Source organism: Vigna umbellata, chromosome 3 (assembly GCF_029865625.1).
Source record: "Vigna umbellata cultivar VRB3 chromosome 3, Vumbellata_1.0, whole genome shotgun sequence".
Taxonomy (NCBI): Eukaryota; Viridiplantae; Streptophyta; class Magnoliopsida; order Fabales; family Fabaceae; genus Vigna; species Vigna umbellata.
Genome location: NC_142167.1, coordinates 19,256,116 through 19,284,108, shown reverse-complemented (window position 1 = coordinate 19,284,108; position 27,993 = coordinate 19,256,116). Strand labels below are relative to the sequence as shown.

The 27,993-nt window shown below is 30.9% G+C and overlaps 2 protein-coding genes and 1 pseudogene across 2 annotated transcripts; 1 reads left to right on the top strand and 2 right to left on the bottom strand.

Annotated features, from left to right (window-relative positions):
* Nucleotides 1-6,098: 6,098 nt before the first annotated feature.
* On the bottom strand, nucleotides 6,099-7,726 carry LOC148201799 (protein JINGUBANG pseudogene; annotated as a pseudogene).
* An 11,139-nt stretch (nucleotides 7,727-18,865) lies between these two features.
* On the top strand, nucleotides 18,866-19,495 carry LOC148201798 (uncharacterized). Its single transcript, XM_088108747.1, has one exon. It carries the CDS (start codon nucleotides 19,077-19,079, stop codon nucleotides 19,293-19,295), a length of 219 nt encoding a protein of 72 aa, XP_087964873.1. The 5' UTR covers nucleotides 18,866-19,076; the 3' UTR covers nucleotides 19,296-19,495.
* Nucleotides 19,496-21,377: 1,882 nt separating this feature from the next.
* Nucleotides 21,378-25,718, bottom strand: LOC148201797 (extra-large guanine nucleotide-binding protein 1-like). The gene is made up of 8 exons (XM_088109933.1): nucleotides 24,327-25,718; nucleotides 24,056-24,193; nucleotides 23,874-23,978; nucleotides 23,622-23,795; nucleotides 23,313-23,487; nucleotides 22,840-23,081; nucleotides 22,386-22,549; nucleotides 21,378-22,205 (listed from the first exon to the last, which is right to left on the bottom strand). The coding sequence occupies exons 1-8, from the start codon at nucleotides 25,215-25,217 to the stop codon at nucleotides 21,587-21,589; spliced, it is 2,508 nt and encodes an 835-aa protein (XP_087966059.1). The 5' UTR covers nucleotides 25,218-25,718; the 3' UTR covers nucleotides 21,378-21,586.
* Between the last annotated feature and the right edge of the window lie 2,275 nt (nucleotides 25,719-27,993).

Genomic DNA, 27,993 nt, shown 5'->3' with positions numbered 1-27,993 from the left:
CTGATAAAAATAATTCTTACAAAGATGAACTTAACAATAATAGCACCGAAAGTCATGACAATGGCGACAATCTCATCGACTACAAGATTAAAAGCAATATCAATAACAATTCCAACAATATCAACAACAATGTGAATTCTAAGGCTAACGGAAAGGGAAACAACAATCATAATAATGTTTACGACCATAGGAAGGTTATTTGCAGTAATGATGGTGTTAAAAAAGGTAACAGTTATAGTGACAAGGTTTATGATGGTAGTTCAAAGAGTAGTGACAGTGATTACAATAATCACAACCCTTTTGGAAATATCAACCCTAAGAATGATGGTGCTAAAAGAAATGTTATTGACTACAACAATCAAAAAAATAATGGCGTTTGTGACAGCAGAAATAATAGTCATACTGATAAAAACAATTCTTACAAAAATGAACTCAACAATGATAACATTGGAAATAATGACAATTTCAATGATCTCAATGACTACAAGATTAAGAGTAATGTAAGTAGCAATTCCAATCATAGAAACTGCAAGGGTTCTGAAAGCATTGGAAACAATATCAATCAGAATCAAGATCGTGCTAAAATCAATTATGATGTTAGCAATAATAAAATCAATGTCAACAGTCATAATAACTCATGCAATATTTTCCAAAACAGCAACAATGACATTGGTGACTATCGAAACAAGAACGAGAGACATTTGCAAAGTAGAAATCAACATTGTAATTAACTATGGGGTACAATATTTTATTAGTTTATTGTAAAGTGAATTAATTAATGTTTGGGAAGATGTATATATTAGGTTGTATGTATATACATGGAAGTGAAATGAAAGAAGAAAAACAAGTTGATGGAATGGAAGTAAATCTTATTCAGAATTATGAATTTTGAAACTTAGAAAGAATGATAAACTAGTTAGGTTTCTTTAAAAAGATCACTTCATTTACTTTGGTTACTCTTGTATTAAGTAAGATATAGAAAGTTATGCTTGTATTACCTCGAAGAAACTAATATTAATATTACTTTTATTATCTTTCACCTTCAATGTATACAAAACAACTAACATATATAAATATTTTTTTATTTTATAATTCCTCTACACTCTAATTTTATATTAGATGATATATTTATTTATATTATTTTAAAATATAGTTTTAAAAATGTAATTTCTTAAGCCAAGTAAAATCAATTAGAGTACGTAAATATGGCTTTTTAACCTTGACTTTGTATCACATATTAGCCTTAATATATTCTTTCTTTTTATAATTTGTTACTTTGTTAACTTCGTTTTATTTTTTATTTTTTTTGTTATTTAAACTATTTTCAATGTTTTTTTTCTTCTTTTCGTGCTTTATATGGGGCTGTGTGTTACAATTTGTTTTTTTAAAAAAACAATAAGGTGATTCAAATGTGAAAAATAGAGATAGATTATATTTCCAATTTTTTTAACAAAAATGAAAATTTATTTATTTGTTTATAATTATAAATTTGATTTATTAAAAAAATAACCGGTTTTTTTGACGATCTAATTCATTTAAAATAGATTTTATATTTTTTTATCTTTTGAATATTTTAAAAAACTGAAATAAACTCATGAAAAACTTTTAAAATTTATTATTTTTTCTGTCTAGTTGGATACACTCATTCTACATTCTGAACGTATCCAAGTGCAGAAATGTGAAAACACTATTTCAAGTTTGATAACACAAAAACACACTCATATGATAACTATATTTGAAAAAACCAAATATTTAACTAATTCTAACATGTATGTCCTATTCACGACTACAACATCTTGTATTTATAAAATACATATTCAAATATTATATTAGATATTATCGGACATGAAGCCATATATAACCATCAATATTTTTGTAATATTTTTTTAATAGTATTCTACAGTATTAAATATCTAATACACAGCTATTAAATTCAATCACTATAAATATATAATATATTGAAATCTAGGAAAAAATAACTATTCACGATAATCTAATTGATTTGGTATAATTTCTTTTTTAATAATATAAACTACTTAATTTCTGGATTTTGTTTACTTTGAGAGAAAAAAAAATAACATTTTGAGAAAATGGTTCTTTTATGAATATTTTTTAATCAGATTTCTAACAAAAACATTATCTTGCATGGAGGGGAGGAAACGTATAAATTTTACTAAAGAAAATATCACTGTTATTTTTATTAAATTAGTTAGTGTGATAACAAATTTAAATTTCAATAAAAATAAAGTATTATCTCTTGATTTATAAAAAAAATGTATAAATAATCTTAAGAATTATATTTTACCAAAATTAAGTATTCATATTTCCCAAAATTATGATTATCGTTTTTCTATAGTAAACGTTTCCTTAAGTTTATTTATCCTTTAACGAATAAAATTCCTAATTTTGACATATTATTTATTTACTAGCAGTCTAAGAATAATAATATATTTAATATAAGAAATTGAGTCAATTACTAATGATTAAGTGGTTATTATAATGTATTGTAATGTTCTATAATTCACTTCCAGTTATTTTTATTTTTAATTTTTTTAAGTTTTTAAGTACGCAGGCTTGTTAGTTCTTGAAATGTCCATGATCTTGTAATTTGTCTATTTAAAAGTTTATATCATTATGAATAAAATATAAAAAAAATAAAGTAATTTTTTTTCTAGTAGTTAAGGTTATTTTTGGGACTTTTTTTCTATAATAAATGACAAGTGAAAGAATTTTTTTTCAAATAATAATCCCTGGTTTTGATGGTCAATACGACCTTGATTTATATTAATGGAAATATTTTTGAAGCCCAAAGAGTCCAAGCAAGTAATGGTGTGCCAAGGACAGTGAAGGGCTCGTTGGTAAATAACAAAAGGATGCACTGCTAAAAAAACTTGAAAAAAAATTACTTATTTCAAGCAAGAAATGAATTTATATATTTTAAAAATCGTTCTCAATTAAGAAACATCTAAATATATTTGTAATTCAATGAAGTATAAAAAGTATGCATGAATAAGGAGACATTAATATCAAACTCTATGCGATGAGTTTGAAATAATTTGAATTTGTATAATCAACTACAAATTACTATGTGATAAGAAATTTTGTAACTGATACGAATTTGAGGATAATTTTTTTCAAGAAAAAGAATATAATAGATAATTATTCTTAAACATATATAAAAAAATTTTAAGAAAGAACATTTGATATTCAACAGAGACAAGGTCAAACATGTTTTTTTAAATCTTATAATATGTTTCATGAATGAAAAAACTTATAAAGACAGGAAGATCATAAGTTGAATAATTTAGGAAATTAAATAAGTTGTAATTTTTTTTAAATTGATTCAGTTTGTGTTCATTGAGTGAACAAGTCTAGTTGGGCTTTGTAATTTTCATTTTCTATTATTTTTATGTATTTTAGGATTTGGACATTATTTTAAGGTTTTTTTAAAATTATGTGTCTTTATATAGAGGTACCAAAAGACAATGTAAACACTTTTGAGTCATATTATATGCATTTTTAATTTTTGAAAGAGAATTTTCTTAGTTCTTGGATTATAACTCTAATTCTTATCAAAAATTAATATTTTTAGGGTGAATTTTCACTTGACTTATCAATTCATTAGATTCTAGCATCCTCATCTCTATCTTGTTCATATTTTTTTTTGATTTATTTTTGTTTTGTCTCTTAAGGATTCAAATTCAGAAACAATCATACTTTATTTTGAACATGATCTTATCATCTTTAGAGCAAAGTTCTTGTTTGAATATTCTCTTTTATATTTTTTTATGATATTATAAAAAAATTAAAAATTCTTGAATGTTTGTGTTATGTGCTTTGTTTTGAAATTATATTTGGTTAGTTGTTCTTAAAGTTTTATAAAGAGTAAAACCCCTAATATTTTATCCAATTCCAATTTTTAATTTTCATATTCTTCGTTTAAATTATACATTTCAATATTTAGTTTGTGAAAATTATTTGTTTTTTTTTTGTTTTTCTTATAGTCTCAATTAACAGTTTACTTTGATCTTCCATGAATTTTGGTATTTGAAAGACAAGTTTTGTTTTTTGTTTATGTGTTGAACTAAAAAATTGAAAAAAATAGTAGATTCAAGTCAAAAGAAAACGTATATATATTGAAAGAAAAGAAAAGAAAAAGTAAGGATCCTATAATAAAATAAGATAAAATCACATAGTTCAACACAATTATTATATTGCACTATTGCTTATGATGATTAATCTATGAAATGTATTTGATCTTTTTTTAGAATGTTCAGTGTTGTTTCATTTAACTCTTTTTTATAGTGCTATTATTATTTTTATTGTTTTATGTCTTTTAAAATTTCTTGAAGTTTTTCTAGAATTTTCTATTTTCTGTAGTGCTGTCAAAATGGGTTGTAACCCGCGAATCAATCTGGCCCACCACGGGTTTGAGTTTGAAAAAAATGTAATTTTTTTTATGTGGGTTAGTTTTCAACCCGACTCACTTAAAACCCAGCTCACCCGGTTTAATTTGCAAAAGGTTTTCACAAAACTTAATTAAAATGACTGATGAAAAAGACTCAACACTATGATAACATATTTATACAAACAAAACATCAACACAGAAAATAAGACACTCTAAACTACCTAAAGCAGAATTATCAACACATATACAAACTATTACAGAAACTAAAAAAAGAAAAACCTAAAACTAGCACTATCAGAACAGAAAACAAAATTACTAAATTTTTAACAAAAAACAGATAATAGAAGAAAAAAGAGTAATAAAAATAGAAAAAAACAGAACTACAAAGCTAAGCTTGTCCACCCCACATTTGAAAGACACATTGTTCTTAAAGTGTGAAGAGGAGGAACAAGAAAAACAGAATTTGTCCTGTTCATGTCAATGTTAGGGATCCAAGTGTGAGTCTAAGTTTCACATTAAATAGAAATATGTGAAAGTAATATACTATATAAAAGTGAAAGCCGCATTAACCAATTGCCTAAAGGTTTTGGACAGAGAGTGGTGTCCATCTTTTATATGGTTGAACTCAGATATTTTGGTGTTTGTGTCTCTTCGGCAAACCTCCTCCTCAATAAATCCTCACATATCAAAATTTATTTTCTTTATTTTTATTTTTATGGAAGACAACATACTCTTTGTCCTACTCTTTAGGATGTGACAAAATGTCGTGTAAATAAATTTTATTTCCGTCTAACTATAAACAAATGACAACATCTACCGCGACGTCGGGAATGCAAATGAACTTGCTGTAATTTGGTGTTTGCTAAACTTTAATTCTGACTGATCTTGATTTGATAAAAAAATTAATTAAAATTATGGTACTGAATTTTAAATCTAACAAATCTAACGCAATTTTTATAGAATGAGATTTACATCAATTTATATACTTTAATGTGTAAAGTATAAACATCTCAAACATAAGATTATATATTAATAATGATCTAATAACAACTCAACTTGTTAGGATAAATTTCAACTCATAACTTTAATATCATAAATTTTAAGTCTAAGTCAATTTCATAAAATTAACTTATAAAATTGAAGTTTGTATCCACGTGTAACTTATAAATTATAAATTGGTTATATGATGTTAAGATAGACTTAAAAATCTATTTTTTGAAAAGGTTACATCACCACCAAAGATGTCCAACCACCTGTGCTCTTCAAACATGTACAGTGATGAAATGGAACCTGCAAGCACAAACAAAGATTCAATGCGCTACAGAGTTGTTTTCTCCATTACAGTTTTATTGATAAACATTGTTAGCAATTAATTACGTTGTGTATCAGTTGCAGGAAGTGTTATAATATGTCAGTGTGAGAGTATTATGATGTGATGATGAATATGTGGAGGAGAAAAGATTATCTCAGCCGCTCTAGAAAACAATTCTTAGTAGATATTTTTACTTCATTTGTCCTATTGCAAGTGGGGTGAATGGTTGCATCGGTGAAGCAAAGTCATGCGCATGCAGGAGCTGGAAATATCGTACCCATGTTACATGGTAGGTCGTCGTGTCGATAATTTTCCCAGTAATTCCTGTTGAAAACTAAATATCATTAACTTTCCCCACTAAGATGAATTTCCAATATATATTGAGAAACTTCGTTCACTTGGCTAATTAACTTTTGCAATACTTGATACAAGGCTTGTACAAACTGGAGTGTAAAAAAATCCAATTAACGACATGCGTATTTACAAGTTTCTACATGACTCAGCTAATTAACCAAAACAATGTTTATGTGGTAAAGGGACCAGGAGTGGCCCAGGTTTGAAACGAGCTCAACTCCGGCGCCTGTTCGGACACGCGCCACACCTTCACCGACTTGTCCAAGCTACCCGTGTACACAATCCACCGCTGATCATCTTTCCTGTTGCGAGGCTTCTCCGGTTGCGCCTGATCCTCCTCCACGGCGATACATTTAACAGGACCCACGTGACCCGTCAGAACCGAATGGCAAGTGTGGAACCCACTCTCGTCGCGCTTCCACACGCACACTTTCTTATCCGCAGACCCACTAAAGAGAAGGTTCCCCGCCACGGCCAGGCAGAGCACGGCTAGCTTGTGACCCCTCAAAACGCCGCCGTGCGTGAACCCACGCTTCTCCTCATTCTCCCAGAAGTTCACCATACCATCGGAGGAACCGCAATAAAGCACCGTGCCCTCGCGGTTCACCGCCAGCGCCGTAACCGCGTTCTCCTGCTTCAGCAAAACCCTGCCCAACAGATGCTTCGGCTTCTTCCCCTTCTCGTCGTTCACCCTCCTCCACATCTTCACCGTCCCATCCGCGGACCCCGTCAACACGCACCCTCCGGGCATCGCCACCACCGCGTTCACCGCATCGTCGTGCGCGTTGATCGACTCCAGGCACTTGAAATCCGCCACGCGCCACACCTTGACCGTCTTGTCCCACGACCCGGAGTACAGCAACCCTTCGTCCTTGTCCAGACTGAGACTCGAAACGGCGTCGAAGTGCTTCACCTTCACCGCGTTCCGGTTCCGGCGAACCTCCACGTAATTCTTGGGGTTCATGGAACACTTCATGTAATCTTTGAACGTTGGCAAGCTCCCGATGCGTTTATGCTTGCTTGGATTCTTGGAGGAAACCTTCCACACTCTGATCTTACCGTCTTGGTGGCCGGTGAAGATTTTTCCGGCGGAGATTATTATGGTTTTAACCAATCCACTGCTTGATTTGAAGCCGGTGTAGTCCTTGAGATGCTTCCAAACTCTTATATTCTTGCTGTCGGAGCCGGTGTATAACAAGTCTCCGGAAACGGCCAAGGAATATATGTGACCCTCTTCGCGAACGAGGGATCCGATGAGGCTGTTGCCGGGGAGGTGGTCTTGGTGGTGGTGGAAGGGGTTTATCGCTGGTGAGGCGGGCAAAACCCATGGAGACTTGTTGAGAGGAGATGAAGAATGGTTTGGGTAGTTCAATGGGGACATGGAGTAGGGAGAGACATCATTGCTGCTATCGGTGTAGTTCATGTGGCTGGCGTTGTTGCGGTGGTTATATTGGAAGTTATCGGCATCGATGTTGTTGGGTTCGGAGTGCAACAAGGCTCCAAATTTGGGTCTGTGTAAGGCCTTGTGTGTGTTTGGCTCCACCAACATGGAGCCGCCTTGTGCGTTAGTCATTGGATAAGGAGAAACTAAGGAGAAATCTTAAAATGCTGAGGTTGTGTTTGTGTGAAGGAATTGAAAGTTGAGGCAGAGGTTTGTTAGGGGGATATATATAGCGAGAGGTGGAGGGAGATTGGGGTGATGGGTGGCCGACACGTGTGACGGAAAGCCAAAACGGGAGGATTTATGTGTGGGAGAAAATTAGTACGAGTTTTGGTGGGTAAGGAGTGTTGGTTTTGCATACGAATGAGAAGGCGATCTGTGAATTGTGTGTGATTGTTATGTTTGACTTTTGAATATCCATACCGGGAAGAGAAGGGAAGGGATCGTCTAATGTTGACCCTTTTGGCTTGTCAAAAAGGAGCTTTTTAGCTTACGTCACCATGACGTTTAGGCATCTTTTCCTTTCCACATGCCGTGTCCCTTCTGCTGGACACTTTCAATATTATTTCCTTATTACCATAACACATTCATGGCGTCTGTCAGTTACATAGCACAATATATTAGAAGGTTGAATTCAACACGTTCAGTTGGTGAATTTAACTTCCTTGTTCCCACTGTCACAACTGCAAACACGCCCCAACCGCCCATCACCCAACATTCTTAATTACCCAAAACCATGCATACACCAAAATAATTTGTTCAACCATATGTACGCCATTTAGGGTAACATTTAGATTGTAATCCAAAACTACCCAAAATGTTCGCAGATGTTTAACTGTTCAGAGCCAAATGTCTGCGCTGCGCCTTTCTCAAACACTGTATATCTGTCTCCGTCTCTCGTATTACCATCAAACTTCAAACCCAACATCTATAATACGTGAACCAAAAGTCTACGACCACTGATTTTCCTGAGTTTAACCAAAAGTCTACCCTGATCGATCTAATACGTGACCCACATCTTCCTCGTTTGTCTTTCCCAAATGTGAACCTGAATCTATTCTGAATTCCCAGTAATGGATTATTGCTATATAAGTAAAGTAGGTCGCGTCTATTTCATTGCTACCCAACATTTTAGGCCATTTTTAAATTAATCTAAGTCTACGACTTTTTCCATCTCCGATTATGTTTCACTTATTTTAAAATACTTTTCATTTTGAAAATATTATATTTTCTTTTCTTATAATACCTATATTTTTTTGTAATAAAATTACTCCTGTCAAAAATGTATTTTATTATTTAACTTGCATATGTAATATATATTTTTTTAAATATTTATTATCCTACAAATGAATAGCCTATAAAGAAATTATTACATCAAGGAATCTTGTTATAGACTAATTCTACATTTTTCCGAGGACGATTTAAATTTAGCTCATAAGCATGACGAATGACGTATGCTTACGTCTGTGTCTATATATCAGGTGCGAAAACTGTATTATTTTATTATTATTATTATTATTAAATTTTAAAATAATTTATTTTATTATCTGCATATTTTAGATACAAAAGTTATGATGAATTTAATGTTAGCATGTGTATGTTTCAAATATGTTTATATTTTTTATCAAAACTTTAAAATGAGTAAACATTTGAATTCTATAAGAGTGTGAACGGTTTTATAATATAAATCTGTTAACTCATTTGGATATTTTTCCCTCATCCTTTATACAAGCGTGATAATAAAAAATGTCAAAATTTATGAATCTCTGTTTGAATAAATTCTGTTGTTATATCATATTAAATATTTTTAAGTTAACTTTCTGGATAATATATAGAGTCGTAACTTGCTTATACATTAAATGGCAATTCTTCTTTATGAAAAATTGCAACTGCAAATATTATTAGATTAAATTTGAGTAATAGTAAAAAGAAATGTATTCTTTTTTAAGTGATTGTGATTATTAATTAATAAAATGTTAACAACTAACATGCATATATAATAAATCATATGATTTATATTTATAGTTCTTATATTTATCATAATAAAAAAAATGCTTCGCTTCCATAATTTTATACTATATATTTAACATACGCAAAACTTCTATCGTTTGTGGTATAGAACAATACGAAATATGTAATATGATTTAAAAAGATTGATTATACCTTTTATTTACAGGAAACCTATGGAGAAAAGAAAAAGTAAAATTTAATTTTCTTAAGAAAAAAAACCAGGAGGTTTTTTGAGGGACTTATAAGAAACTTATACCCCATATGAGTTAACAATAAATGAAAACCTCTCCATTTCTTTCAGTTTCTTAAAAATTAAATATTCTTATAACGTTAAAACTGAAAAGATATATAAGTTTACCCTTAAAAAATTTTGGAGTTAAAAGATTGTCTATTTAGATTAAATTTAAATTAATACACAAATATTTTCATTGAAATTATTTATCTATACTCTCTTCCACATCCAAACAATTAGTTTTTTCTTTTCTTATTTTAATACATTCAAAATGAATGTATATATATATATATATATATATATATATATATATATATATATATATATATATATATATATATATATATATATATATATATATATATATATATTCTCTATTTATGTTTTTCTTTTGCAAAATATTATATTTATCTTTCATTTTTGTATTTTTATCTTTTCTATTTCATTTTTAATCTAGGAAAAATAAATATACTTGTTTTACTACATGGAAACGTACGAAAAAATTTGGTTCTCATCACATAATAAAACATGGAAGCTCACACTTTCTTAGTTGCAAATGATATGCAAATGTCATCTAAAAGACATCCTTGAGGTTTGAACACGTAGTTAAGATAGGCGAATTTAAAAATTATGGGGAGTTCATCTATTTTTTACACGTGTGAAACAGATAATAATATAATAAAGGAGATTCTATAGATGTCATCCGAAATCTACCGAATCTAATCATAAGTCGTGTTTTGATTTGGATATTATTATTTATATAAGCCTTTAAAGTTTATATAAATCGATTTTGCATAAATTTCCTTTGTATATCATAGTTTTCTGAAAATGTAAGCAAACCTTTTTACCTACATTTTGACTTCATTGCAATGGCGTTAAGAAGTGGGAGCCAATCATTTAAATTTTATAAATTTACTCTATCCTAGTCATGCAAGTAGGTTAAGAATAAGAAGTTATTTCCAATTGTATTAATTGTTTTGTGATAAAGATTAAGTTATACAAGCCACCCTTAAAGTCATGACAAGTTTGAGTAGTAGAAAAAGAAACTAGTGTTTCAATATTTGTTATACTTCCTTTATCTAATAAGAAGTATTGAATTTTTAATAATTATAGTATAAAAGCTATGATTAGGAGTTCGAGAAGAAAAGAAAATCATATAATTCCAACGTATTAATAAAATTTAAACTTTAAAAAATAAAGATTAAATATATTTTTATTCATTAACTTTAAATAAAAATTAGAATTATATTTTTTTCAAAGTTTTGATTTAATTTAGTTCCTCAATTTAGAAGGCGTGAATTTAATTTTTTAATACAATTTTTTTCGTTAAGCTTATTTAAAATTGGGTTAAAATGATTAAATTCATTCGTTTTTAAAATAAGAAACTAAATTAGTTTAAAATTTAAATAAATTAATTTTAATTTTTATTAAAAGTTAAAGACAAAAATATATTTAATCCAAAAATTTATAATAAAGATGACATTATTATTATTTAATATAAACTTCATATTTATATTTCACCAATAAGACATCGTATCATAAGGTGGATAATAGAATAGAAAGGGTTTGCACATGTGTCAGTGAAATTGATGAGTCTTGGAATGAACGTTGCGTATGTATGGTTGAGTTCATTGAATTGCACCACGCTGGATCTATTCAAGTGCGCATGGTGGTGGTGATGTTAGAGTTAAACACCCGCGTGATTCGTATTCTCATTTTATGAGTAATGATGACAAAAATATGTTAATTATCAATCTACATATACGTGTCAGTTCCTAAAAAACAAAACACGTACGTGTAAGCCGTGAGGCTAACCAAGTCAAAATCACAGACCTAAAAATGTTACCAGGAATTTGTCTGGGACACTTGGCGAAACCTGCAGGCTTCATGTTTGATTAAATGCAAACTTTCTTCATTGCATTGCATGTCTGCTAACTCGCTCGTGGTTGCACCAAATCATGGAATATAAAAAAGTGAAACTCTCAAATCAGAATATGTTCAAGCAAATTCTTTTTTCCTTCTGTGTCTGCTGATCATCAAACACGTTATAATAAAGCAAAAACACGATTCTCACAAACATACTTGAGTGGCAATCTAACTAAGTTTTGAAGAAAAAGATGTTGTTGTGGGACTATAATGTACTGGTTGTTTAGCAAAAACTTAACAAGTTTAATAATATTGTAATTAATTAATCTGGGACAAGTGTCCCATTGAGGTAGCTGTCCCGTTGCATCATAATTAATAATTAAGTTTCGGGAGATTTTTACACCACTTAATGCAATGAATGACTCTTTCGTTTACGTTTTTTTTATTGCATAAGTATCCTATTTATGTCTACTTATTAAAAGAAAGCGAATCTCCAAATCAAAAGTAGAAAAGTGAATGGAAGAATTAAAAAGCCCTAAAAAAATGAGGTATATAGACTTGCCGTCGCTACAAAAGAAAAGAAAATATCTTCAAGTCTCTTACACTTTTCTTAAAGCCTCTTACACTTTTCCTAAAGTCTCTTACACTTTATTTAGCATAGTATACTAGAAAACTGAAAGGGTTGGAGATGAAAGTATAAAAGATGACAAATTCAATCCTTTGTCTTTGGAACAGAATTTAGTACAAAAGAATGAATACTGTGGTTTCATATAATTATTCTTTTTTTCTTAATTGGAGAAAGAATGGGAGAATTATGATATATATGGATACATATTTGATCATTTTCTTTTTTCTTTTTCTACTTAAACAAAACATATACTGTAAATCTTAACAAAATATAACGCTAATGAAACTCTAAAGCGCAAGTTTGATGAGTTAAAAATAAGTCAAAAAGTAGGTAAGGCTAAGAATGTTAGCAATTTATTCTGGTTAGGTAAAAAGAAATATTCCGTAGGTATTAAAATTTCTAATATTCACACACACACACACATAAAATATTAAAAATGACTTAATTATATGGTTAGTCTTATATGTTTCTAATTTTACCCAAATGTGTTTCTTTTAACATGATTTTAATTTCTCAAATTACCGTTTTGAAATTATTAAACAAAATAATCCAAGTGTTTAAAAACTAAATATATTTTTCAAAATTTTATTACTAATTTTTTTTAACTTTTAGGGACCAAAAGTCGATTCATCCGAAAATTTAAGGACCAGAACATAATTATGCTAAAAAAAAAATAAAAGCAAATATTTCTATAAAGTGAACATTTTCTTAAATTTTTAACACTTTAATAGAAGAACTAATGTAAGCAAAATTTATTTTTAATCAGTTTTAGTTTTTTTTTTCTCTACCGGATTTTGTTGTAATACTAAATACAAGATCTTTTGGAACTAATAAATGGAGGTATTTGAAAATTCTTAGATTGGTTTAATATTTTTAAAGTTGCTTTTAAAGATACATGGTATAATTTTTAAGTAATAATATTTTTCCTCATTAAGGTTTAAAATCAGTTTTAAGCATTACTCTTAACATTCTTTCAAACCGATTAACTATCTTTGGTTGTTTCACTCAAGGTTTTACGCAGTCTAAAAGAGCTAAAATATTCTTTGTGCAGTATCAGTAAGAAATTTACTTCAAAAAGAAGAAAACTTTAAGAGGCACTCATCCTGCATTCATTTATTTTTTACCAATGATATCATAATTCATCCTCGTTGTATTTTCATTTTCATTATTTTCCAGTGTGTGTAGATATGACCGATTAGCTGATGATTTGCGTAGCAAGAACGTCAAAGCCTTTGAATCATTGCAATTTTCCCTTTTTCTGTATATTTTCATGATTGAAAAATAATGTTATGCTGGCAACGTGGCGCTGGTCTGTTATAGTTTTGAATCATATAATTAGAATCATTCTTCGTCTTGTGCTGTCCCACAGATCAGCCACAACCAATTTAGCACTGTTTTAAAGCTTTTTCAGAATACATTCTAATGGCCAGCTCCATTGTAACTATGATTCCAATCTGATATTTCTATGGTTTTGTTTTACTGTATACATAAATGGATGTTCATTTTCTAGATTTTGCTGTTTAAAACACTGACAATGACTATAGTAAGTAACTGATATAAATAAAACAAAGCAAATTTGACAGTCCAAAATATATATATTTCAATAGCATCTAATTTAAAACTTTTTACTGAAACAGTGTCCATAAAGAATCCCCACTTTTGTCCCTCTGGGTATATATTTCAAGCCGTTCTGATTCATAGGTTCATGATGACATAAAGCCCAAACTTTACTGTTTGTGAATAGTGATAAAAATAGTATTATTAGGACATGTTTTGACCATATCTATAGCTGCTAAATGAAATGTCAATATGATCAATTATCAGTAGCACTCGACATTTCACATGTGGACAAACTTTTAAAGTATGACCAATTATGATATTTTCATTACATTATCTCAATTTCTTTGGAATTTTGTTGATGTAAGAAATGGAGGCATTACAGAAATATCAGAAGAGTGGTAGCAGTTCTAGAACCTGCATTGTAGCTGTAGCAGTTCTAGTGCTTTACACATGGCGCGCTATTGGAGAATTATTGGACCATGTTGTCGTTAGGATGCAAATGTGAAGAGTGTGTCCAAGTAATCTAATCATAACTTCACCAAAAAGTTAATAAATGATAACAATGTAGCTAGCCACCAACCGCTGTTAGTGCTCTACAGATGGCTATATTTTGATCACTGCTTCACACCTATCTAGTTTTGGCCCATTCACTAACCCCAAAAACCACTGTCTCTCAAGAACACATGCATGCAGTCAAAAGCTCCTCTTTTTTGACTCAAACAAAATATCTTCCATGTTCATCAATCATGGAACCAGGATTTCTGCATCATGTTGCTTCATACCTATCCCTGTTATCTTTAATATAATCAAGGATAATATACCAATGCAGAATCTTTCGTTAAGCATTTCAAGTTTAACTCTTTAGGTTTCTTCTGCAGAAACTCTTCAACATGTTACTGTGTTAAGTATATTCAGAAAAATACTGCCTCTATGTGATAAACCTTTAGATGACCCAAAAACTGTATTGGATGATATTGTAAAATTTAATGTTATTTATTTCGATCTTTAGAAGTTAGGATAATGACACTGATATCATTATCATCGATAGCAATATAATTTATAAACTTTATTATATAACGTATAATTTTGAACACTTTATGGCTTTTAATCGAGTGTTTTATATTCTTTTATACTGATAGCTACAAGCATTATCATCCATTCTAACTTTTTTCGCCATTCTGTAAGTGGATTGATTTCTGGTCCTACAGGTTTAGAAGTGATTGGTGTAGGCAATATTAATGAAAGAACTGTAGTGTACGTGTCAGCTGGTTGTAGTATACATAGTTGATCAGAACAATCACGACAAGAGATGAATGATAAAGCAATAATTGCAAGTTCTAGAGCTCTCACTTCTTCAGATTCATATTGCACTCGATTAATCTAACTTTTTTGGACAACTGCAAATATTTTAGTGCAATTTTTTTAACAAATGGTAAACTTTTTCTTTTAACACAAAATTAATCAAATTTCTTACATTTAGATATTTATGGAGTTGAGCAATTATTTATTTTTGTATTATTGATTTAACACTAGTAAATAATTTTTCAAAAAATTAAGGAGATCATTTTTACAGAAACAAAAATATATTTTATTCTTTTTTTTTAATGAATAGGTCATACTCAAAATGTTTCATTTTAAAACAAAAGAAAACGTTGTGCAATTGTAAGGAACCTACACTTCTCTAAACTTTTTCTTATTCCAAAAATATATTAGGTTAAAATTTTTTAATTTTTATCATTTAATTTTATTTACCTTTTATAAAACTCTAATTATGCTGTCTCCATTCCGTCACTTTTTTTTTTCTCTAATTACACACTATACTTTAATTTTTTTTTTAAATATGGCCAAGTGCGTTTACATAGATTATATGGAGACTAGTTCCACAATGCATTAATGCGTAAATATATTATAAAATCCAATTTCTATAATATACAAAAAGTAATTAAATTACAAAAGTTGGCTTTTGTAATGATCTAGTATAAAGAGGAGATCTAGTAGTAATTCTTCATCGTGAGTACATTACAAGTTGGCTTTTCTTCCTTATTACTAACTGCATTCACATACTAAGAGAAAAAGATTAAATTAGTAGTGGTAATGTAAGTTTTGATGCATTTTATCTAACCTACGAAATTGGACAGGTAAAAGATGGTTTTTTAAATAAAAATAATTAAACATTATTTTTTAAATATTATATTATTTATAAAACAATAATTTATAACTTAAATCATTAACCTTAATATATAAAGATGATAATTACTTGAATTTACTCAATTATTAATTAATCAATTAAAATTTTAAAAAACATTTATAGTATTAAATATATTTTTGATATATATATATATATAGCAAGACATGTCAAAATTTTTTGACTCGTTTTACTGCGGTAGATGAATTCATGTTGTTTATTTTGGCTTAATAAGATGGTTCTTATTTTTAGTGACTTTTTTTAAATAACTTTCTTACTTTTTTTGGTTTTAATTGAATTTTTATTTTTTTTTAAATTGAAGCAATTATGTTTTTATTGTTAGTTTTGTACTAACATCATTAAAGATTGTATCACTTGTTACTTTGTGGTTTTTTTTTAAAATATTTTTTTAATTTAAAAAATAAATTAAAAAATTGTCATGTGTCAAATTGACATTGTGTCACGTAGCAATGACCGTGTGAATCGAACAGAAACTAATCGAATAGAGTCGAGCCGAACAGAACAAAACTCTGAACTGAATTGAATCTAACCGAACCAAACAGAACCGAATCGATCCGAGTCGAGCATAATCGAATCGAACTGAACTGAATCGAACGACAATGAGCCGAGCTTAGCTAAATCGAGCTGAGCCAAACCAAACTGAACCGAACCGAGTTGAGCATAATCGAACAAGCCGAGCCCAGCCGAACAAGCCGAGCCGAGCAGAACAAAATCGAATCGAACGGAACCAACCAAACCGTACCGAGCCGAGTCGAACCAAACCGATTTGCTATAAACTATACTAACTCGTTAAAAAGAAAAAGAAAACTATTTGCTAGAAATTATAAAACAAAAATTGTTAAAAAAACTACGTTAACTAAAATAAATATATTGTAAACTAAACTATGCTAGGCTTGAGAGGGAAATAAGTATGAGCTATGTATAATCTCACGCTTTATATAAGCAAAGCACTAGAGAATAATTTCAGTTTTAATATACTTCATATCTGATCAATCTAGTTTTTCTTTTTCTCACTAACTTAATATTGCAAGTTGATTTTGGTATTGGGACGATGATAAAAGACAATATACAAGAATTTTGATGGCAGTCACAACTCTAAAATTATGCTAAGAGACTTTGGATAAGTTGAAAAAGATACTAGTTCAAACATTTAAATAAGCTAAAGAAAAGTGTTAAAGGATTAAGAAATGCCATAAGATGCTTGAGACCTTAAGAGTCTTATTTGAGACCAAAAAAAAAATAAAATAGAAGCCTATGTGAAAAAAGTCACAAAAAATTATTAAACCTTTTTTTACATACCAACGACATGTGGACGAAAACGAATTAGGTTTGTTTGCTTTACTACTCCTAAATTAACGTCACATTGTTGCCATTGTTATAGTCATTTATGTAATTCAAATTTAATTATTTCAATAAATCAAATAACCAAATATAAATTTTAAAATATTACATTAAAATAGTGCTAGATTGGTTAAGAGAGAGAGTTCATTCTCAAAAACTAATTCCAAAACAAAATGTGTTCTAGAAAACTAATTCTATAAAACTTATTCTTAATTATATATGTTACGAAAAACTCTTTTTAGAATATTTCTAGATCAATTAATCGAGAAGCCACTTTTAAAAATTATGGAGCTACAAGAAGAAAAAGCCTATAAGTCTTGTGATAAGTCCAATAATGGCTCAATAAGAAAGCCCAGTGAGAAATTTTGTTGGACCTTTCTTGGAAAAGTTGAGTCCTCCCCAAAAACTCTTTTATCTTTTATAATAATTTGTTTTCGTATATTAAGCTCTTTTATCTTTAACCATCGGATAAATATATTTCCATTATTTAATAAAAATAAAAATGGGAAACCATATAATCTCTTAATTTAAAAACAATTTCACAATCTCTCAAACTTAAAAACAATTTTACAGTCTCTCAAATAAAAAATTAACCACAGCATACGTTAAACAATTAAAAATGTGGAAATATGTAATTATTTTCATTCATACATTATCCTTTAAAAAAACACTGTTTTTTACAAAGTATTTATATTTTATAATTATATTATCTTAGCGTAATTGACAAGCGGACACATAAATATCAAAGTACTAGTATTTATGCTAACTATACAATAATGCAAATTAAATTTCTTATAACCCAATTAAAAAATAAGTTCATTTTTTAGCAACATTTATCACAGTCAATGAATAATAAATTTTAATAAAGTGAGATTAATACAGTGAAAACCTATTTTTATTTTATAATAACTATAGACAAGTATTGTACAGTGAGGTTGCTTTCGTTCATAGTATAATTGAATTATAAGTCATAAAAAGTGATGAGTAGTCGGCAAACGTCATTCATGATGGAGCCCGCCAATGTCATGCATGTATCATATAAGTCATACATATCATCATTAATATTTGGTTTATTATTCAAATAATAATTATTCTGAATTATATACAGATTGATAGCTTTCCAATTCCTATGAAAAACAAAGAGAATACTTTTAATAATAAAAAAATGATGATTGAAAAGTAAACCAGGTTCGAAACATATCTTAACTAATTTATGCTTTAAATATTTTTTAAAAAATTAATACAATAAAAAGGTATTAACAAGTAGTTTTCTTAATAAATGTAGATAGTTATTTTCATATTGAAATTTATAATATTTTGGGTTTGATAAGAAAAAGGAAAAGCAATAATTGAATGCTCAAACTCATCTTATCCTTGAATTCAAAACATGGTACTATCATAATCATGTACTTCCATAAATTCATGGAGCCAGTGGGCCAAAACCAGAGAAAAATATTAATATAGCCAATAGATTTCTCCCACCGAATATCAGAAAGTTTTGAAGTATATCCAATTGAATTGACTGAGTCCTGTGTGCCACTACTGAATCCAAGGTGCTCCAAAAGCTTCTACCTTTTCACATACCCTTTCTACTTTCTTCCTATATAAACCACACTCTCTTCACCATCCATCTTCATGCAAAAACACAAAGCAAAAGCTCAAAGCAAAATCAACAAAACAGAGTCTTTTACCTCACTGGTTTGCAGTTGCTGAAGAAAATGTCTGCTGTTGTAGAGGTGTGGGTTGGGGAGCTTGCAAAGCTGAGAGAAAAAGTACTTTCACGCAAGCCTTTCTTGTCCAAAGCCAAAGAAGGATCAGAAAGGGAACAGGAAGAAAAGGAAGCACAGAAGAAGAACACTGCAGTTACCAGAGACAACAGTGGAACCATGTCAGAGGCAACCATGTGTTTGCTTATGGATCGATTTGTGCCTTGGTGATATGTTTTTCATTAAGGATGTTCTTGCTGATTTTAAGGAATGAGCAATAGCAGAATCAATATGTTTTGTATATTCCATTTCTAGTTGTCTATCTCAGTTCTTAGCCTGCGAGTTATGTAATGGAAGTGTAATGAACTATTGTACATAAGTTCTGATATAATCAAACATGGTATTTGGTATACCAGTTTTTTTGAGTTTAATTTCATGTTTGATTATATACTTCAGTTCTTCTGTTTTAGTTTTGTTGACTCGATATATGTAAATATGCAATTATAATCTCTTTAGATGTGTCGGTGGATTTCATCTTGTAGAAAAGTTAAAATCAGTGCATTATTGGTGCTTATGCAACGTAATTAGTACAGTTAAAATCAATAAAACCTTGATTTTATGATACTTTACAGGAAAAGGTAAACAGAAATGACTTTCTCTTTCTCATAAAGGGGTGCCTTTTGGTGAGATTGTTGGTTAAATTGTCTGTTCTTGCTTTTATGAACAAAAAATATCCGAATCTTCTGCTAATTTTCATTTTTTTATTCGCATAAAAGTTTGGAGCACCTTTCTTTCCAGGATATTTTTCAAGCCTAAAAAATATCAGGGTCAGTACGTGACAAAAAGGTTATACTCACCTCAACCCAGTTCATTGATTTTTGTCACAAAGCTTTAGTTCTGATTTTTGTCACAAAGCTTTAGTTCTGATTTTTGTCACAAACCTCCATTCAACAATGTGCACTATAAAGGGTGATATTTAACAATTTGTATCATAATATCAAAAGGTGATAGCGAAATATATTTCAGCATAGTAAAAGCAAGATTTTTTGGGTCAGCAATGAAAAATATTCTGAAAAGTGTGAAAAAGAATTCTTTTTATACTTATAAATGAGCTCAATCTTGTAATTGTTTATGTTGTTCTTCAGTGAAAAGTTGTAATAGGAATAGATTGTTAGATAAAATATTATACAAGAAAGGGTGTATTATTTAGATTCTGTCAGTCAATTTTCGCTGAATGCAAACCAAAATTCGTAGAGCTAGCAGAAGAAATTCGGATAACACACCATCACCTGTACGCTAAGTGAATAACACCAGTTAAAGAAGCATCAATTTGAAATTTCGTAGAGCGCACGCATACTTGTGCGCTGAGCAAATTAATTAAATCAGAATTGATTTTTAAGTTCGAGACAGACAGAAAGAAAAAAATGCTCGAACAAAGAAAGAAACGAAAATATTTATGAAACTTTCAGGAGACTACTTCAAGGCATCAAGACATCATTGTTGCAAGGGATTGCTTCAAATGTGTACGTTCTAGATGACTAGAGTAGTTAAATTTTTTTTTCATTGGAATTGATGTAATGAACTCACTCTTATGTAATTTTCCTGTTCAATATATAGTTGTTCGTTCATATGTTCTTTCTTGAATTTACTATCATTGTATAGAAATATAATATTATTTGAATGTTTTTAATTACTGGAAAGTAACTTTGAACATGGACATAGATAGAGCACCTAAGTGATTTGGGATCTAAGAATAAACTCAATAACTTGGTCATTCTTAGCATCGGACTTAATGCAAATTGTATGTTAAATTGATTAAGGGATTAACAGTTTGATATATTAATTTAGAACTAGTTGATAAGGGATTAGGACTAGTATGCCTTGATGTGAATGTTTGAATGAAATAATGATATATTGTACAGAGTTTTATCTTCATATGATTCATGAACCTAATTCCAACAAAGTTTCTTTTAAATATAATTCCTTACATACCAACTGTTTGATAAAATACCAAAAATAGTTTCTTGTATTGTTTTATACATTTTGATGTCTAATTGAGCTATAAAAGGAAGAATTGTCATGTGTTGCACAAGTCCTTTGGGAGAAGGATATTTTTACTTATTCACTGTATTATTTGAAACGATTTGGTATATTTGTCAAAAAGTTAACATGTAACTAATGTTTGGCAAACTTAAATATTGAGTGACTTTGATTTTACAAAATCAATTTTAGTTAAAATTATATTTAAAGTGAAGTGAATTGTGTTTGAATGGTTTTATCTTAGACTTTGTAATAATTTATACAGAATAAATCTCACATAAAAGTATATGGATTTTGTTTATTTCTAATCAAACATGAATGAATGTAATTTTGATTTATTATATCATACATGAAATTGTCATTCTAAAGTCACATTTACAGAGCATATCTGGAAGAGACTACTTATTATATGGTGGTGACAACAATGTTAATCCAGTACTATTGACTGGTTCCAAAATGTGAGGAAAAAACTAGAGAATTTTCTAGGGTTGATTATAGTTATTATATTTTTCTTCAGAGCTGGCCTCAAAAGTTGTGGATGTTATCTCAGACTTCTCATTTCTCAAAGAGGGGTCCCATTTTTGCCACACCATAACCTCTCTGGCATATCTAAGAGCTTCATCAACAGTAGAAGGTTCCAATCCAGAAACCAGTGAAACAAACAGCTTTCGACCAGTTAGAGAATTGAACCAGCTCTTGAACTTCATACCAATGTATTGAAAAGCACGTTGAGCCAGTGGAGGATGGTTGCTACGTTTGCTAATACTGGCGGTTTTATGATTGTGGCTAATAACTGGATCGAAGTCCAAAAACCATTCACATTGTGTTAGAGGAACCTGTTCAATCTTTTCCTCAAACAGATCAAACTTGGTCAATATGAGAAGAAATTTCTTGTTGCTGAAGACTCTATGAGTGATGATATTTTGAAAGAGATGTCTGGCTGCTAAAATTTTGTTGGTAACAGCTCCTTTACTGTCTACCGTGTACTCATCATAGTCAGTTAAGGCCACTGAGAACAAGACTACATCAGTGTCTTCAAACATGTCTAACCACTTGCACTTTTCTCCAAGGCTTTTTGGATGTACTCTGATGAGCTGATACCTACAAGCACAAACAAAGATTCAACGCAGTGCCGTAAGTTGTTTTATCCATTACAAGGTTTATGCTTTGAGTGGCATAATCAGCTAGCTTAGTTTTGGTTTGGAATTGAAAAATGAAGTGCATAATAACTACAGAACTGAAGATTGTTATCTGTGTAAACTTGATGAAATGAAAGGTGACCTGAGTAAAGGATCATGTCGATAAACAGGGTCCAATGAGTCCTCATGAGCTGACACAGGAAATGAAAATTCCATGGAAGAAAGGCCATTGGTTAAGGTTATCCCTTCAGCATACAAGATGTCCATGTCCAAGGGTTCATAATCTATCCTGGAAATTTCAACAGACTGCATCCGAAGAAATATTCAGATATCTGTGAGATTGAGATAATCTTGTGTTACATAATCCTGTATCAAACTTAAACTAACTCAAGAAGTTCAAGAGGGATTAGAAAGAGGAGAAAAGACAAGATAAATACTTTCTATTCTGTAATAGAGCATTATTAACCTTGTGAACTGTGTAACAACTCTAGTATAGAGAATGGCAGCAGAGTAGAAAAAAAAACAGAACTTTATGAAAGTAGAAATGAATTATGATGCGATGACGATGAATCTGTGGGGGCTAAACATTTTCTTACCCGCTCAAGAAAATATCTAGCAGTTTGTGGCAGATTTTTTATTTCATTTCTCCTGTTGTACGTGGCCTGAATGGCTGCATCCCTCCACAGTTCCTCCACCAGTGGGGCATATTCACGAGCAGCTGCTGGAAATATTTCATCCAAGTTTCCAGACATCATGTATTGGAGTAGCCAATCGGAGAAAGCTCTTAGTCTTGGACTAATGGAATAGGTTGTCGTGTCAATAATTTCTCCAGTAGTCCCTGTTGTAAACTAAACATCAATAACTTTTCTCCTTAACATTCTGTTTAGCAAATGAGGAAATTAGCATTAATCTTGTTGTCAAAGACTGCATGGATGAGGCCATTTTGCTTTATGATGTTCAAAAAAGAATGCAAAAGGAAAAGGTTTGCAATGAAATGTGGATAAACACTTCATTCAGACAGCGCAGACCTCCCAGTTATCTTTTTATATATTCAAAGAAAAGCAATTACCAGAAGAAGTTGATTCACCAACATGTTGTTCGTTACTTTTTTTATACAAACTCTCTTCAAAAATTTCTCGCGCCTCTAGTATGATACCGAGGTACCTATACAAGTTTCTTTGAATTACCAGCTTAGTGTTGTGAAGCTCGGTTTCAGAGAAAGGAACATCATACAGAAGCCTGGCCTGCAATATAAATGGTTCAGTCTAAGTGTCACAAAACTCAAGCCTTCAACATAAAAATTACAGACAGTTATTCAGATGTCAGAGAGATACCAAACAATGTCATGACAAAATAATTCCCTCCAGCAGCATATTACCTGTTTATATATCGTACATGTTCCAGAATTGACAGAACCGACAAGTAAATATTTGTAAAGTATTTTCTGTTCAATGTTGTGTTTGCTAATTCCACTTTCTCCTTCGCCAGAAGGAGTTAAGGAACTACAAGGAACTGGCAGGGATAGAATTAGAGAAGCAAACTTCACTGTAGGCTGTCAAAAACATGCACATATACCAGAGTCATTTACAAGAGATTTATAGCTTAAGAAAAGCTAAACAACATCAGTTACCTTCTCCCATATATGCCCCTTCACATTCTTCTGTCCCACTTCCATGTATGATCCATCATGGCTCACCCAAAAGTCAGTTGTTCCATCACATGGCACTCTTGCCCACTGCAATCAAACAAAGTGACACTTGAGTTTAACAGTTTCAAAATGTATACTATGAAAGTGCACAGATCAACAACCACCTTCAGTATCCATAGCTCTTCTTTGGTAATCTCTCGACCATTTATAGTTACTTCTGTCTTTCCATTGCTTGCATTTCTCTGCAAGTGGCCCCCAACTTCCAACTGTGGGCTAATAATTTGACATGGTCGTTGACCTTCCTGCAGGATCAAGCAGTACACCATATTTGAGCTTTGCTTGTGAAAAGCATAAAGGGTAAGTTCAAGTTCATTAAGCTTCACTCAGATTGAACTAACAAAAAAGAGTATCAATAAGGTTGGAGTTGATGATCACCTTTCCCCAAAAGCCAGATGCTTTATCATACCAATAGAAACCCGGTTGCAATCCTTTTGGGGGGTTTGAACAGGTCAAAAGCAGCGTGAGCTGATCCCAGTCAAGAGGTTCTCCATTCACAATAACATCTTCTGCTGGTATTTGATTTGTTTCACAAAACATCTCATCCTTCATGATTTGTTTCATTTCTCCCTTAGACAACAAGTACTTGAGCATCCGAGAAGGTTTTCCAAGCCTCCCTCGCTTGTTCTCATCAATTCTGTGACCAATGCAAGTGACACATTTTCTGCCTTCAGGCATGGACCCCATTACTCTAAGCACACAGTTGCGACAAAACTTTGCACTGCAAACAATGCAAACCTCCCTCTCAGTTAGACGACTCCCTTTAAGACATCGATAGCACGAACCCTTCTTCCCAACTCTCTCGGCATGCGGCCTCACACGTTTACTATTGTTGCTACTACTTTCTCCACCTGCAGGTTCAACAATCTCTTCATCCTCCACTATCTCATTTGTCTCAGGATTACGAAAAGTCACCACGGAGGGCCGTTTAACATGTTTTGGGTTTAAAGGGTCGTCGTCATCATCATCATCATGATCCTCCTGTTCGCGAGACAGTGGATCAGAAGAAACAGAAGCAGTTTTTGAAGCCAATTCTGCATTGGTTTTTCTAAAGGGTTGGATAACTGGGAGGGACAAGTTGTGAGGAGGAGAATGAGCAACAGGCGCAAACGGGACGTGGTCAAGGTTGAAAGGAAGAACTTCTGGGACGGAGTAGCCAAGAGGAGGGCCTTTGTATTCCTCAGCAAAAGAGTACTCATAGCTGAAATCACCACCAGCATCATGAACTGAAGGCACACCGGGACGTAGATTTTTCAGAAGCGAAGCCATGTACGGTAATATATCATTCCAGAGTAAAACTTTCAAAAACCAACTGAAACAAACCTTTTCACTCCGATCAAATCAACACAACTTGATGCTGCTTATGCTGTTCCTCCACCGCCACTCATTTTCTGAGACGTAATATCTGAATTAGGAAACAGCTAAGTGAGTGGCAATCGGTAGAGAGTATATGAAGAAGACTTGCGAGGGAAAGAGTGGCACATGTTTTGGTTTATCGAACAACGTATTCAAAACGTTGGAATGGAAATTGCTGAGTAAAGAAATGGACAACAACGACGGCGTGGAACTTTTCAAACTACACCAACAGCTATGGTTCGTGTGTTTAATCCTTAAGTATCTGTTGTCATGTCACCTTTGAATAATTGAAAATCATTTTTATGTATATTAATAACTTCCTTTGAATGAAAATGTAATTTGCTAAAAGAAAGGAACAAGTCAATGGAAATTGACACATGCCCAGTTATATATTTTAAAAGCATAGTCAACAACACCTCCAAAAAATATATATATATCTATGACTGGCTAGTATGATTAAATATACTTAATTATAACGCGTTCTGGTTTTCCATTTCTCTAGAAGGACCGAGTTTTACAGAATTCAGGTAGAACATTCCTCTCAGAATAGATAATAATAAACTTTCTCTTTTGTCTATTTTTTTGACTAAAGTTTAAAAGGTTATCCGAATTTTTTTAATATATCCTTATCTAAACTTGGTTTAATAGAAAGTGGTAAACTTGGTATGAGGTTATACCCATGATTAGCATAGTCTCCACATGCCTTTACAAGATGAGTGTATATATTTTATTTACTCGAGGTTATTGGTAGCGAGTAGTAACAAAATTTGATTGATGATTCATCATCAAACATATACTTCAAAACGATTTGGTGTCAAATTAAGAGAAGAAAAGAAAAACCAAACAGGTGATTTTATTAGAAATATGAAGGAGCAGTGTATATATATATATATATATATATATATATATATATATATATATATATATATATATATATATATATATATATATGTACACACACACATAACACACATGATTCTAACTTTGAAAGGAAGAAATAAAGTGAGTTAAGCATTTATTGCTTTCTTCAAGGGCTAAAACATTGAACAAGCATGGAAAGTGAAGCCTCCGAAAAGAGCAACCTTGGCTTGTTAACTTGCATGGGTTTGGCAGCAAGTTCAGCCAACCCAGATGAGTTCTGATCCATTTTCTGGAGGAATTGAGCAGATTCGTGTTGAATGGAAGCAGCATCTTTTTCCCTTAGCTTGGACTGTTCGCTTGTCCATATATCCACCAGTGCAGACATGACTTGAAATGTACCGAATTAGCAGCAAAAACTGAAAATCAATAATCAGAGAGCTGGTATGAAAAATAAGTGACTGAAATTGAGATGACAGCAAAAACAAGAAAGAGACTTCTGGTAATGTTTAGTTTGATGTGAGAAGTATGTTTGAATATATATATATATATATATATATATATATATATATATATATATAAGGTGAGTGAGGTCATTGGGGTGTTAAGATTTAGATAAAGTGAAGCGTTATTTGGAAACTGTGTTCTTTTTGTGAGTTTGAAACTGAAACGTAAAACAGGAACTAGAATCTTAGATTTCATGTTATTATATACGCATGAAAATCTGATGGCGTGAAACCGTGTTACAGCATGAAAGATAAACAACATGCGTGGCACTTGTGGAAGTGCCACTTGCCTCAGAGCAGGGTACGAGATTCTTCTTTTGGATCTGTGTGCGATTGCTAATTTAAACAATTGGGAAAAAGATCCTCTCCGGTTAAAAAAGAAAAACTGGATCAAATATCTAATATTTTGGTGTAGTTTTACGTGATAGAGGTTTTTGAATTGAGTTATTGAATGTTTAAAATAATATTTTGATTTTTATTTCAACAGTAAAATACTAAAAAATAGAAAAATATTAAATATTTAAAAAATATTTTTCAATAAGAGTTCAATTAAAATTATTCTAATTTATGAAATACTTAAAATTTAATTAAAGTATTTTTATTTGTTTATTTTTTTAATAGGTAAGAAATAGAAGGCATAACGCATCAACGTATTCCTGGAGCCTTTGTTTTTAAGCGAGATAGATGATGAAATTGAAAAGAAAGGTGAGATATTTTTTTTATTATTACTAATTTTATTTATTTATAGTATTATTATGTTTATGATAGCAAAGGGCACCAAAGCAGTCCATAATCTATCATAAATACGTGTAATAACATTCTAAAATATATTTTTTGAAACAATATAATAATTAAACGCGCAACGTAATAAAATTATGTTATATCTTGGTATGGGTAGATTATTTCTTGATTTTACTCTCTTACTAATACTCTGATTAGCAGTGACGTGACTTTCTTTTCTTTTATCATTATCTTCAGGACTTTATTTTCCAATTAAACCCAGGAGAATCGTCCGGTCAACTTCTTGTAAGAGGCAAATGAAGGCTTAGGTATTCAATCCAAGCTCTTACATAACTAGGTTAACTCGTCAACGAGATAAATAAAAATGAGCAGAAGTATTTAAAAAGAAAAAAGAGAGAAAGAAATAGAAATAATTCAAAAAATGGTTAAATTTACTGTTATTGTTTACCTATATGTATATTTTTTTTTATCTTCTATTTTCAAATTACTATTTTAATTTTAATTTATTTCTCAGTTGTGTTTATTAATTTTCGTTTTCACCTACCATATTTTTCTTCGGTATAATACCAGAGAAAAGAGGAAAG

Coding starts and splice junctions, on each gene's coding strand:
- LOC148201798 (XM_088108747.1), top strand. CDS start 19,077: ATGTCTGCTGTTGTAGAGGTGTGGGTTGGGGAGCTTGCAAAGCTGAGA.
- LOC148201797 (XM_088109933.1), bottom strand. CDS start 25,217: ATGGCTTCGCTTCTGAAAAATCTACGTCCCGGTGTGCCTTCAGTTCAT. Junction 24,194..24,326: donor CATCTGGCTTTTGGGGAAAG/GTGATCATCAAC, acceptor TTGATCCTGCAG/GAAGGTCAACGACCATGTCA. Junction 23,796..23,873: donor AGGGGCATATATGGGAGAAG/GTAACTGATGTT, acceptor TGTTTTTGACAG/CCTACAGTGAAGTTTGCTTC.